The sequence below is a fragment of the Schistocerca serialis genome, chromosome 5 (assembly GCF_023864345.2).
Source record: "Schistocerca serialis cubense isolate TAMUIC-IGC-003099 chromosome 5, iqSchSeri2.2, whole genome shotgun sequence".
In the NCBI taxonomy this organism is placed as follows: Eukaryota; Metazoa; Arthropoda; class Insecta; order Orthoptera; family Acrididae; genus Schistocerca; species Schistocerca serialis.
This window is the reverse complement of record NC_064642.1, coordinates 621,216,405-621,231,058: the sequence shown is the minus strand read 5'-3', so window position 1 is coordinate 621,231,058 and position 14,654 is coordinate 621,216,405. Positions and strand designations below refer to the sequence as shown.

Sequence of the window (14,654 nt, the reverse complement as noted above, 5' to 3'; positions counted from 1 at the left end):
GTCGGAAGTAAAGGTTTTCGATTTCATGATTTTCTTATTTTTGGGCATCACACTCATGTATAATTGCCTCACTTATACTGCTTTTGCAAATTTGACTATACAGTGATCATCATATAAACGCCACGTGATTGATCGCTGTACGATCAGATGTTCAATATGACGTGCGCGACGTGTCTGCAGTATGTAATGCAGATGACCAGCATATAATAATAATGAATCATTCGTAAACGACGACACATCCTAAACTGCAATAATGCATAAAAGAAATAAAGGAGTGGTCAAATAGCGAATGCAGTATTATTGACATAGAAAGAGAGTAATTACAATAAATGTCTTTCAGAAAAAACGACAGGGAGAGTGTTCAACACTTGGTAATTTCGGAAGTTATTCATTACATGACGCGCGCTATAAAGGATAAAATTGAGAAAGAGGACAAAATATTGGTAATAATGACGCAAATATTAAAAGTGATGATAGGTACTTTGGCCACACAAGACTGTCATTCATAACCAGCGACATAGCGCAACTCATTGTAAGCACAACACCAGATTTTTGAATTTTTAACTGCAAAATTGCAACGCTACAACCTCTCGGGATAGAATGAGATACGTGTATTTAATTTTGTATGAAATTGTCTGTAAACAAACAAGCTCTGACGTCAGCCATAGAGCACACAAACTTGATAGCCTCTGATGTTCATCTTTGGCTTCCATCACATTAGTAAATAAAAAAAAGGTTCAAATGGCTCGGAGCACTATGGGACTTAACTTCTGAGGTTATAAGTACCCTAGGACGTACAACTACTTAAACCTAACTAACCTAAGGACATCACACACATCCATGCCGGAGGCAGGATTCGAACCTGAGACCGTAGCGGTCGCGCCGTTCCAGACTGTAGCACCTTGAACCGCTCGGCCACTCCGGCCGGCTTAGTAAATTCGACAATGTGGCTTGAGATAATGGTGCCCGTACATGTAACGACCGTTTCTGGTGACAATTTTATGGCACAATTATCCAGTGTATGTCACATACGTTTGTTTTATTTGTGCTAGACGTTTTTGTCAGTATGTTCCCGTTTTTATGTTGTGGCAACTGCGTTATATATCCCTTTTTTAATATAGTTCGATAAGGACTTCGTTCATAGAAAGTCTTATCACGATAAACATTATGGTATTTGTAAATAGCAAATCCCGAAATCATGAGTGTACAGTAGGATAAACGATGTATACAGTCAAATGACGGAACTTTGTGATGATGGCGTTGGTCAAAACACTTTGATCATATAAGATGATGCAAGGAATAGCGATCCAAACTGGACAGTGACTACGAGCTGTAAGAAGGGATTGCTGACCTCTATAAGTTTTTATTATGAAAGCCACAAAAAATTTAATATCTATAAGAAATTATGCATATTTTCATGGAAATGGAGTCCGCCCCCGGTAGCAGAGTGGTCAGCGTGGCAGAATGTCAATCCTAAGGGCCCGGGTTCGATTACCGGCAGGATCGGAGATTTTCTCCGCTCAGGGACTGGGTGTCGTGTTGTCCTAATCATCATCATTTCATCCCCATCTGGCGCGCAAGTCGCCGAAGTGGCGTCAAATCGAAAGACTTGCACCAGGCGAACGGTCTACGCGAAGGGAGGCCCTAGTCACACGACTTTTAATTTATGAAAATGGAACAAACCTGGAGCACTTCTTAAACGCAAGTTCTGTGTACATTGTATAGTCTGTCTTGTCTTTATTCTTCTGTTAGCTTCAAAACTGCCAGCAGAATATAGGTGCACCCGTACTTACGTGCTGGGATTAAGCGATGAAATTCGAAAGGAGGGACTCGGGTGCAGCCACGGACTCCACTGGGCTCGCGAGCCAGCGCCGCCACATTGGCGATGCAACGCGCGGCTGGCCCGAAAATATCCGCGCAATATCGCTGCCGACCCAATCTCGCCAGCCAGCCGATACCTGCCGGCTCGGAATAAGGAAACCGGGTCGACCGCCTGACATGTCGGTTGCCGCGCCGCATGAAAATCTCTCCCGGGAAGCAATAAACGGCCGAATATGTTGACTCTATAACAAAACAATAAAGCAGCTGCGGGGCGGAAGCGGCGCGCAGGCCGCCGCCATAAATCCGCCCTCCGGATTTATTCCGGAAGCCTGCTCGCACGCCTGGAGGGGTGAGGGGGTCTCAAGGAGGCGCCGACTCTTGCCCCCCCCCCCCTGCTCCTCTGACCTCCTCCCCTCCCCCACCCCCGGCCCCACCCACTCCTACTGGCGAGACAGTATCTGCGAGCTGCTCCCATCCGCGCCGAGCGACTTAACAAGGAACAATTAAGCTACAGAGGTAATAAAAACTGTTATACTCGCGAAGAGTTCGTGACCGGCGTACGGCGACCCGTCCGCAACCTCACCACCGGCCGTTACTTGCGTCTTTCCACCCCCAAAGCGCGGCGCTCCTTCACTGCACCGCTCCACGTCTTTGTCTCCATCGCATCTTCTTCATCAAACTTTATTATCCGCTATAAATGGCAAGAGGGGGACGAAACGCGAGATGGCGCGTCTTAAATATCCCGTCTCGACTCACTTCATTAAATGGATTCCTTAGCCGGCGGCCAAAAAAAAAAGTAAAACGAGTCTGAAGCGTTATACTACCACTCTAAAAGACGACAAAACTGTGGAATCATTTGACTGTATAATTTTCTGCAAGTTACATTCCACAACTTCAGCTCTTTGTAGAAAATATTTAATCATAAAATATTATATTGGTTATTACCTCTTCGATATCCGAAGTGTTCCGAAATTAAAGCGGCATTCTGGTCTATAGCAGTAAATCAGATCAAGTTTTTCATCTATCGAAATAAAACAGCTGGTAATTTTAAATGAACAGTACGTTAGATTACATCTGTAAGTTCCATTTCCGATAGTGTCCTTGTTTGAACCACTGAATGTTTACTGTTAGCTAACAAAATTTTCAACGAACGAACTAGCTTGCAGTTTTTGGAAATTTCAATTCCTACAAATACAGCCGGAATGTTATTTATTTGTATATCCTTAAGTGCACGTGGGTGTTTCATCTTCTGATGTTTACATAAATTTTTCGTTGTCTGAAATAATTGGTTTATGAATACACACTATTATTTTTACAAAAAGTTTATTCTAACACATGACATGTTCGTAAAATTACTTTGTGATTTATTTAGAAAACTTTGCTAGTAAATTTAAAGCATCACCGAGAATAAACTGTCAGATTAGCTGTCAACGGTATTTCACGAAAATATTCTACACAAATAGAACTTACGTGATTATAGCAATTTAGCAACGAATAGTCGACAGTTTACTCACTAAGGCAATATGGGCATCTGTTCCAACTAGATGTAAACTGACCTCTATGTGTAGCTTTGATAATGGCATTATAGCCGAAACAAGCGTCTAGTGCAGAAGAAACCTCACAAATTAAAATATTCCCAATTTACCTTGAGCTATTGCCGAGTGGTTCTAGACGCTACAATCTGGAACCTCGCGACCGCTACGGTCGCACGTTCGAATCCTGCCTCGGGCATGGATGTGTGTGATGTCCTTAGGTTAGTTAGGTTTAAGTAGTTCTACGTTCTAGGGGACTGATGACCTCAGCAGTTAAGTCCCATAGTGCTCAGAACCATTTGAACCATTTTGAACCTTGAGCTATTCATTATAAACCTCATATTATGAAGTAATCTATGCTGCGTGCCTGGTCGAAAAGAAAATACTTCGAAAGTCCATTGTCACGAAGTTTTAAGTGATTTCTGGGTGAGAACCCCTGTTTAATGGAAGACCGGATAAAGTCCTAATAATGCGACGGTGTGTGGTAAGTTGAATATTGAACTCTTGCCTATGGTACTTTTCGATGCTTTATCGCAAGCAGTATCTAATTTTCCACGGGTACCACGTATTATGTTACCACTTTTAGAGGCGTCAATATTAGATTTGCCCTTTGCATTTTTCAATGATACTGTATTATATATTGTTAGGAAGAGGAATTTTGTTTTACCACTCAGGCTTTACTAACATTGCATAAGTCTCTTTCCGTTAATTGTGTTCGTGCTTGGATATTGTCTCGGTCTGTCACTAGTCTATAACTTTGTCTGCGCACGTTGTCTTTATCCAGTATTTATTTCTATAGGTTCTGCGCAATCCCCTTCATTTTAACTATGGACTATCACCCTTAGCACGCTGTGTGTTTCATAAATTGGACGTGAATGACGGGGAACGGCTCTAAGCCAATTATCCTTTTGCTATGAGTTACTCAGCCCTACGTCCGCAGCTCGTGGTCGTGCCGTAGCGTTCTCGCTTCCCGCGCCCGGGTTCCCGGGTTCGATTCCCGGCGGGGTCCGGGATTTTCTCTGCCTCGTGATGACTGGGTGTTGTGTGCTGTCCTTAGGTTAGTTAGGTTTAAGTAGTTCTAAGTTCTAGGGGACTGATGACCATAGATGTTAAGTCCCATAGTGCTCAGAGCCATTTACTCAGCCCTATTTAGTGCTTTTCCGGTAAGGTTAATACGATACTGTACTTCAGTTTCCCTTTATTCCTCAGTCCATTGTTAAGAATTCTTTGTGATATTTTTTTCTTTACTAACTTCTGTACAGATCACCCGAGGATGCGTCTTCGATTGACATAAGAACGGTCGTAACTTTGAATAAAACTATTTTACAGCCACAGCCTATCATTTCATTCAAAATCTTCAATTATAATTACAGATACCTGCTTAAAGTTATGTATAAAGGATCGATCGCCGCAGTCCTACACACTGGAATGTATCTGGCTCCCCAGCTATCTTCACGCGCTATTTCAGTTATATTTTTATGTCTTACTGGGTTCTGACTGTACCATGCTTTTAAGTTTCTGATTTTTTTGATACCACAACAACAATACGTTTACTCGTGGGGATGTCTGTGAGTTAATCGAATATATACACCCAGTTACCCATTTTGCTTATATGTTACATTGGACTGAGATTTATTGAAAGACAGAAATACGTATAGATCACGATGGCAGGTCTTAATGCAATTTGATTACATCCGGTATAAGAGAAACTGAAAGCAGAATATCAAAGTACCTTAGTATAGCTAAATTAATCCAATTAAAAAGTTATATTTTAATTAATACTAAATTAATTACTGTAAGCCCATTGAAACATTAATTACTTTATTACTTACAAATGGTGATTACACATTTCTAGAAGTATATCATTTTAAATTGTAATCAGTATTATATTCGAAACTGACCAGCCAACAGTAATGTTATAATGCTTTGTGACCTTTTAGTTATGAAGTAAGTACATACGTTTGAGACAGGAGTGTAGATCTCAATACAGACACGGCAGAATGCCATACACGTATTCAGGCACCAACATGCAACAGCTACACCCAAGACCAGCTGGGTCTCTCGTATGAGACATACTTGAGTCAGCTATCGTTAGCTGCTATAAAATTTAATTAGCAAGTTTAGGTTGAGAACATGTCAACCATATTGAATAACTGCCGTGTAAGCGTGAGTGACATGTGTCGCCTTGTTGTAAAATAGAACTGGAGTATCTTAACTTTGTTTCTTTTACTCCATGAGTTCCCACCCATCAACTATAAACCGTATTTTACACATAGTAAATCGATGGACTTACAGCTGTGGGAAAGCTTACGAGCAAAAACGAGGATAGGTACTGTGCAGCTGACGCATTACACTTAAGGCAAATACTAGATTTATGTAAACATTTGCCTGAAGTGATCAGATATGCCGCAACGTAGAACAAAACATTTACGGAAATGAGGGAAACATTCAATGCTTGGCTGCTTTTTACACTACCTAAATAGTTTTGTGTGGTCCAGCTCTCTGCAGGAAACAAGAAAGGCATTACACGTACGAAATAAATAACATTTAGTGTTCAAGGTAGTAGAGGGAAGGGATCCAATAACCCGAAGACGATCCACTTCTACATTCACAGACATACACGGCCAATCATTGTGAAGTTCATGGCAGAAGGCACGCTCCAATACCTTCCCGTTCCAGTAGCGTAATGAACTCGCAAAAATAACTGATTATGTTCTTCTTCGGATGCGTTAATTAGTCTACCTTCTCTTCACGGTTCTTACCTGAGCGATACGCAGGTGTACGAAGAATAACTCCAGGTTCTTCACTTAATATTTCTAAATTGAAATTTCGTGAGTGCTTTCGCGGGATAATTGACGACTATTTTGAAGCGTGTATCAGTTGACGTTATTCAACACATCCCGTAAGTTCTTCCGTAAGCAAACAAACCTGCGCCCGTTCCTGTCGCCCTTCCTCGTATACGTTCTATACCTCCTGTTAGTCTTATCTGGAATGTGTGCCACGTACTTGGGCATTATTCTAAGACGTGAAGCAAAGGTGCTTTGTAAACAGTCTCTTTTGTAGACTGACTGCATTTTTCAGATATCCTGCCACCGAGACGATGTCTGCAGTCTGTATTACTTACAGCTGAGGCAATGTGGCCATTCGCTTTCATATCCCTACAAACTGTTGCACCAAAGTATTTATAAAATAGTGACTCACTGATGTTTTAGTCATACAGTACTACTTTTCTACGTTTTGTGGAGCGCATAATTTTGCATTTGTCCGTCTCCGAAATGAATGGTCAGCGTAGGCGACTGCCATGCAGAGGACCCGGTTTCGATTCCCGGTACTGCCAGAGATTTTTCGTTCGTCAGAGGACTGGTATGGGGTGCTCTTGACTTCGTGATGCCACCTGAGCTACCTGACCGATCAGTAGAGGCTCCAAGGCCTGGAAAGTCGGCGAAACGGCCTGGAGAACTGTGTGCTGACAACACGATACCGCATCCGCATGAACCTGCGAAGTAGAGAATGACACGGCGGACGGTAGACACCCTTGGGTTCAAATGGTTCAAATGGCTCTGAGCACTATGGGACTCAACTGCTGAGGTCATTAGTCCCCTAGAACTTAGAACTAGTTAAACCTAACTAACCTAAGGACATCACAAACATCCATGCCCGAGGCAGGATTCGAACCTGCGACCGTAGCGGTCTTGCGGTTCCAGACTGCAACGCCTTAAACCGCACGGCCACTTCGGCCGGCACACCCTTGGGCCTTCACAGCCTGGCGAGGAGCTTGTTTGTAATATGACATTTATAAAGAGGTTCTGATGATTTCAGGCGTATAAATGACGCTACCAGTTTCCTTTCGAATAGCTTTTATATTTAATTATAAATACATCAAAAAAAGTTTTGCATCACCCCAGTTCCCAGAACTCCTGAAGATAGGCGTTGACTGTCGATATTATATCACAGACACAGTACCTTTGACTGTTCAGAGATGTCACTAAAGCCACCCAAAGATGTAAACAACAGTGCATGAGCAGCGCATATTAGACGAAGGGGGTCCGACAGTCGATCAGTTCCAGTCATTCCACCAGGAAGGAAGTACACAACTCGTGTTGTCTGTAGTTCAACCATGTCTAGACGGTCATTACAGCGGTTCGATCGCGAACGCATTGTTACTTTATGCCAGGAAGGGTTCTCAACAAGGGAAGTGTCCAGGCGTCTCGGAGTGAACCAAAGCGATGTTGTTCGGACATGGAGGAGACAGAGAGACAGAAACTGTCGATGACATGCCTCGCTCAGGCCGTCCAAGGGGTACTACTGCTGTGGATGACCGCTACCTACGGATTATGGCTCGGAGGAATCCTGACAGCAAAGCCACCGTGTTGAATAATGCTTTTCGTGCAGCCACAGGACGTCGTGTTACGACTCAAACTGTGCGCAATAGGCTGCATGATGCGCAACTTCACTGCCGACGTCCATGGCGATGTCCATCTTCGCAGCCATGACACCATGCAGCCTTGTACAGATGGGCCCAACAACATGCCGAATGGACCTCCCAGGATTGGCATCACGTTCTCTTCACCGATGGGTGTCGCATATGCCTTCAAGCAGAAAATCGTCGGAGACGTGTTTGGAGGCAACCTGGTCAGGCTGAACGCCTTATACACGCTGCCCAGCGAGTGCAGCAAGGTGAAGGTTCCCTGCTGTTTTGGGGTGGCTTTATGTAGGACCAACGTACGCCGCTGATGGTCTTGGACAGCGCCGTAACGGCTGTACGATACGTGAATGCCATCCTCCGACCGATAGTGGAACCATATCGGCAGCATTTGCAGAGGCATTCGTCTTCATGGACGACAATTCGCGCCCCCATCGTGCACACCTTGTGAATGACTTCCTTCGGGATAACGACATCGCTCGACTAGAGTGGCCAGCATGTTCTCCAGACATGAACCCTATCGAACATGGGCTGGGATAGATCGAAAAGGGCTGTTTATGGACGACGTGACCCACCAACCACTCGGAGAGATCTACGCCGAATCGCCGTTGAGAAGTGGGACAATCTGGACCAGCAGTACCTTGATGAGTTTGTGGATAGTGTGCCACGACGAATACAGGCATGCATCCATGCAAGAGGACGTGCTGCTGGGTATTAGAGCTACCGGTGTGTACAGCAATCTGGACCACCACCTTTGAAGGTCTCACTGTATGGTGGTACGACATGCAATGTGTGGTTTTCATGAGCAATAAGAAGGGCGGAAATGATGTTTATGCTAATGTCTACTGCAATTTTTCTGTGCAGGTTCCGGAACTCTTGGAACAGTGGTGATGCAAAACTTTTTTTTATTATGCGTATATCTGACGACAATTGCATGTTCTTTTCTTGCTATTGGCGTTGTTACTGTGGTGCTAGTGCTATCACCATTAAATTCTTTTTTTAGAGAGGTAAGTCATGTGTACAATGTTTATGTCACAAGCATCCAATTTGAAAGGAGGCCATGGTATAGTAAATTAGTATTAAGTATAAAGGTGCCAGCCGCCTGAGCTCATACCATTTAAACGCGCAACACATCGTAAGACCGTCGCTATCATCCTGAACCGAGAACACCTCTGTTATACTTTTGTTACTACCATTTTGCTGACGCAATTTCTCATCGGCGGTCGGAGTTAAAACGCTGCTTATGAGAGGATATTTTTCCTGTCTTCAGTCGCCTGACTAAATGACATATGCTGATGTGGCAGTAGTTTCCCCGATGAGACCACATGAAGAGTGAGCGACATTGAAGGTACCTGTTAGAACTGAACACTCATGTGAGCGCGTGAGGGAATGACTTATATGAGTTATTTCCTGAACAGTCCCAAAAAATTTTTAAACGAGTCACACCGGGGGGGGGGGGGGGGGGAAGGGGGCAGGGGACAGAGCGGTGTGCGGGTGGGTATACCATAGCGTAGTAACAAAAAGGGCCAGTGTACAGGCCGGAATGGGCGTGCTTTTCAGGCGGTTTTTCACATCCCCTAGGTGAATTCTGGGCTTGTACCCAACTCCCGGCACTGTAACACGATTCGAAAACATTCAGAACACTTAAGCTCACTTCCACGTAAGTAACACTACACGCAGACAGTTGGGGTACACGTATTCTGTCCAAGTGGGCAAGGGATGGCAAGGAAGGAAATTCTTTAATATAACCATGCCAAACCCGTATATAACAATGCCAACCCTGCGGTGATACGGGACGGATGCACGGAAAAGAGAAGAAGAAGTAATTTATGTTTCCTAAGGATCAACGAGGATTAAAATTCTCGTACCAGAAAAAAAACAATTAGTTCCTAAATAATTTCAGTCTGTGTGTGTGTGTGTGTGTACAAGAGTTAGTTGGCTTTGATTTACCCTTATTTAATTCTATGAATTTACCACGTGACATTTATTCTGTGATGTGCTGGACACTTTTACATAAGATGCGCCAAACATATAGAGTAAACTGTAGAACGTTACTGCGGGTTTGCCTTTTATAAATATAGAAAGAAAATCCATTAAAAGTAATACAGAAACATAAAACTGCGTATCGTAGCTGCTAATGTGACGATTTTCTAGACACGTTCTATTTGGCCCATTTTGAAACCGTTTCAAAACGCCATAGCATGCTGTTAAAACAGACTCAAAAATATTATCAAGGAAAGTAAAAAACGTAAGAAATTGTGGTACTTCTCTCTTCGTATCTACAAAAAGAGCGATATGCGAGCTGTGACACTTGTAGCAGTCTAGTGAAATGTCCCCGCATTCATTTCTTCACAGCCTTACGTCAATTTCATTGCGAACCGTATTTGGTATCCATAGACACTAGGCTGAACCTATGTTTTCTGATAGAAAACCGACAAAAAAGGTTTTTAGGTAGTTTTCATGTCAACAGTCTCTAGAATTTAAGGCTGCTATTTCATTGTATGAAATTTCACTTTATAATTTATGATTGAAATGACAGCTTTCTCTGCTGTTACGATGTCGTTATTCGCCTGCATTGAAGAATACAGTCACTATGGTAGTTTTGTATGTTGCAGTTACAGTGACCGGTACAACCGTCATAATGCTTCAGCAGGGAATTGGAAATTTTTGTAGTTTCCAGTGGCTAGTACAATGTGGCTAGAAACTGCCTTTCCACTTGGGCTAAACGCATGTAACAGAGTAACAAGTGAGGTATTTAATATTTGAACTCTGTATCTCAGTCACTGATATGGCAACATTGCTCCTCAGGTGAATTGCCACGTGGTTGCCGCTTAACTACCACGTGAATCCTGGGGAAGAGAATAAATTTCGTGTGTAGAGCAGTTTATTGTTTTCCTGTTTGTCTTTGGAGAAGAACAATAACAGATTGCGATGACTTCACTTTGGAAGAGCGCTTAGTGACAATTGTTTGAGTCCATGTCCAAAGCATAAGAAAGAAAATATCTCGCAGGGAATGGAGATGTCTCACGAACAGTTCGGTTAGGAGCCACCAAGTTCACTGACGTCGATCACGCGGGAGATGAAAACTTCTCGCCTGGGAAGTGTATCGGCTGTCTCTCGCTCCGGTCATCCATCAACCTAAAGGGAAACGTGACCGAAGTTGGTGCATCAGTGATGCATTTGCCCTGTAAGTCGACCAGAAAGCGTGCTGCAGAAAGTGGAGTTAAAAGGAGCACAATGCAGTTCCACTTGAAAATGGGCACTGTAGCTGATGAAGTAGATGAGTAGGCAGACATATAGGCATATGAAGCTGTGCAGGGTTAAAGGTGCCTTACATACAGATGTTTTGGGACAATTACTGTGCCATTAAAATAGCAATGAAGTAGTTGCAAGTGTAAAAGAGCTTCCTGGCCACCGTTTAGTGCAATTACTACGACAGAAAATATTTTGTACAAAAGATGCGTTTGTTAATTGGAGTTCTGAAATTCGCGCTAAAAAGCTCTCGGTGGTCGCGTGGACCTATTATGATGTCTCTGATTACTAAGCTATCGGTCCGACACTAAGGGTCTTACGGCTCTTTGTACATTTCCCTCAGTATCTCGTTGACGAAAAAAGCCGCGCGGGATTAGCCGATCGGTCTAAGGAGCTACACTCATGGGCTGTGCGGCTGGTTCCGGCGGAGGTTCGAATCCTCCCTCGGGAATGGGTGTGTGTGTTTGTCCTTAGGACAATTTAGATTATGTAGTGTGTAGGCTAAGGGACTGATGACCTTAGCAGTTAAGTCCCATAAGATTTGACACACATTTGAACATTTTTTTGAAGCACAAAGTCGTATGAAAACGATTTTACCCATCCTGAAGTGCTCAAGAATCTGCTCCCGAAAGAATTTTATGTGGCTTGATTTGGAGAAAGTTGGTATCAAAATAAATCAGGTTTCCATGATATCGAGTTCACTTATGGCTTTTAAAATTCCGCTATGATTTTGCTAAAATTCTTAGCGATTTTACAAACTGGAGCACATGAGTTGGACTGGGAGCAACAGATAATCTGACACCAGAAACGAAGAGTTTGAGAGGTGAGAGGTTCATTAATTCATATTAGTTGTCTTCTGAAAAATTGAACCGAAGAGGTCCGTACAAAATAAGGACGTCTGCGTCTTTTGTGATGATGCCTCGCCTGGAGACCTTGCCACTACTGGCAGCGATATTTCTGGCGGTAGGCGACTGCTCCACCCACTGGGGCCCCAACAGACGGGAGAACTGAACGTGAATATGACACTTCGACTGAAGATAGCGAGTAGAAAACTCGTCGAAACGTAGCCACAACAGGGAGTCATGACTCGGCTGTTAACAAAAGAAGATTTCATCAAGGAAATTCACCGTGAAAGCCAGCACTCACAGTAAGACATTGGCTTGTTTTAAATGTTTGCGGTACGGGCCTTTAATGTGGACCATTATCCAGCAGTCTGGGTGTAAATGCGGCCTTCAGTTCATTCCAGATGTCGAATGCGGTCTGTTAGTAATAGCTGTCGGCTGTACTTCGGGGGCAGTGGGTGAGTGTCTTGTTTGCCCAAATGCGAGGTAATGGCGTTCAGCATCAGCAGACAGGTTAAGGCCAAACGTTGTGCCGCACGGGGCTCACGTGACCTAGGATACAATGTGCCTGTTCGGCGCACCAGAGTGCTCGCTCCTCAGCTAGGTATTCCCGGGCCACGGTCAGGGGAAACTCACCGAGGTGAGCGGGCGTGATGACGGCGGAGGCGCCGTCCCAGACGACGAGCCCGGTGTTGTTGACGAGCGTGGGCGGCTCGTCGTTGACGGGCGCCACGTGGACGCGCACCGTGGCGGGCTCGCTGCGCTTCTCGCCGGCCACGCCCACCACCACCAGGTCGTCGCTCAGCGTCTCGCTGCCGTCGTGCTCGTACTGCAACACACACACGTAGAACGGGATGTCAACAGTCCTACGCAGCTACCGCCAGAACTTACAAATGCGGACAACTTTCTAATTAATTTTCTGTTCTAGGCGGTTCTTGACTACGACACTCCACTCGGAATTGATAAAAGCTATATTATTACTCACAGCGAAAGGTTTGTGTAAGACCATCCAAGTTCATACAGTCGCAACACCAAACTCTAATTAATGTAGAGTAATGAAATTTCGGGACTACGTTTGTGTAGGTGACATGTGTAAGTGATTAAGATTGCATGTTGACAGCTTAATGTAAGAGCGAGATAAGCCTTTGGAAATGTGAAATGCTGGTACATTAATAACCGGTGTCACCGCTACAATGCTGAAAGTAATCTACATCTAACTATCCACTTCTGTTTCACTACAGGATAAACTACTACTAACAGCGACAAACACGCCACCACCGGTTGCATGCAATCTATCCTTTCTAAACACAGTCTGTGCCTTTGTAAAAATTTCGGCGGAATTTATCTCTGGCTTCACCCAACTTTCCGTACCTATAATGATTTCAGCTTCGGTGCTTTCTATCACCGCTTGAATTTCCGGTACTTTACCAACGCAGCTTCAACAGATTACAACTACAATTCCGATTGCTGCTTGGTGCCGGCCGTTGTGGCCGAGCGGTTATAGGCGCTTCAGTCTGGCACCGCGCGACCACTACGGTCGCAGGTTCCAATCCTGCCTCGGGGATGGATGTGTGTGATGTCCTTAGGGTAGTTAGGTTTAAGCAGTTCTAAGTTCTAAGGGACTGATGACCTCAGATGTTGAGTCCCATAGTGCTCACAGCCATTTTTTGCTGCTTGGTCCCCGCATGTCCTGACTTTGCTCCGCACCCTTTGAGGCTGTTGCCCTTTCTGTACTTGCCCGAGGCCATCTAACCGAAAAAACCGCCCAGTTCACGCCACACAACCCCTGCTACCCATGTAGCCGTCTGCTGTGTGTAGTGGACTCCTGACCTATCCAGCGGAACCCGAAACCCCACCACCCTATGGCGCAAGTCGAGGAATCTGCAGCCAGAACCGTCTCAGCCTCTGATTCAGACCCTCCACTCGACTCTATACCAGAGATCCGCAGTCAGCCCTGTCGACGATGCTGCAGATGGTGAGCACTGCTTGCATCCCGCTAACGAGACATGCAAACATCCATTGATTGCGCTGTACAGTTGCAAGACGTCATTTTGTGGGCTGCAGTTCCGTGCCGGTTGCAATTCGTCGGTTAGTAAAGGGACGGATAATGCTGGTTGTTGATGACGCTGGAGTGGTGCTCGACTGCAGGTATATGCGGTGCTCTGACAGGCCAAGGCAACATGTAGACTGATGTTGGGTTGCAGCATGTTGAGTTACAAAAACGGCATTTAGGCGAGTATTATCCTGTTGGAAAACATCTTGTAGAATGCTGTTCATGAACGGCAGCACGACAGGTCGTATCACCAGACTGACGTTAATTTCCAGTCAGGGTGGGTCGGTTAGCCGCGAGAGTGTTCATGCCGTCATACGAAACGCACCACAAACTCCAGATGTAGGTCTAGCACGAAGTTAGGTTTGTTGCTGGCCCTCAACAGGCCTCCTCCTAACTAAAACATCGGCATCCTGGCCGGAGGCAGAAACAGCTTTCATCAGAAAACACATACACCTCCATCCTGCCCTCCAGTAAGCTCTAGCTTGTTACCACTAAACTTGCAATAAGCTGTAGTCTGGGTTCAGCTGAATGCCCGTTAAAGGGCGGCTGGCTCGGTTCTATCCCTGGAGTAACCGATTTGTAATGGTTCGTTGTGTCACTGCAGTGCTAACTGCTGCTTAAATTGCTGCTGCAGACGTAGTACGCTGAACACGATGGTCTTCACTCTCAGTATTGACACGTGGCCGTCGGGAGCCCGGTCTTCTTAGGACCCTACATTCTTGTGACCAGCG

The 14,654-nt window shown here is 44.7% G+C and overlaps 1 protein-coding gene across 1 annotated transcript in view; it reads right to left on the bottom strand.

Moving 5' to 3' along the window:
* The window catches only part of LOC126482141 (chondroitin sulfate proteoglycan 4), a 660,554-nt gene that overhangs the window by 68,786 nt on the left and 577,114 nt on the right, over positions 1-14,654 (bottom strand). The window contains exon 18 of the mRNA XM_050106118.1: positions 12,507-12,699. Within this exon, the coding sequence (XP_049962075.1) occupies positions 12,507-12,699 (193 nt within the window). The remainder of the gene's footprint in view (positions 1-12,506; positions 12,700-14,654) is intronic.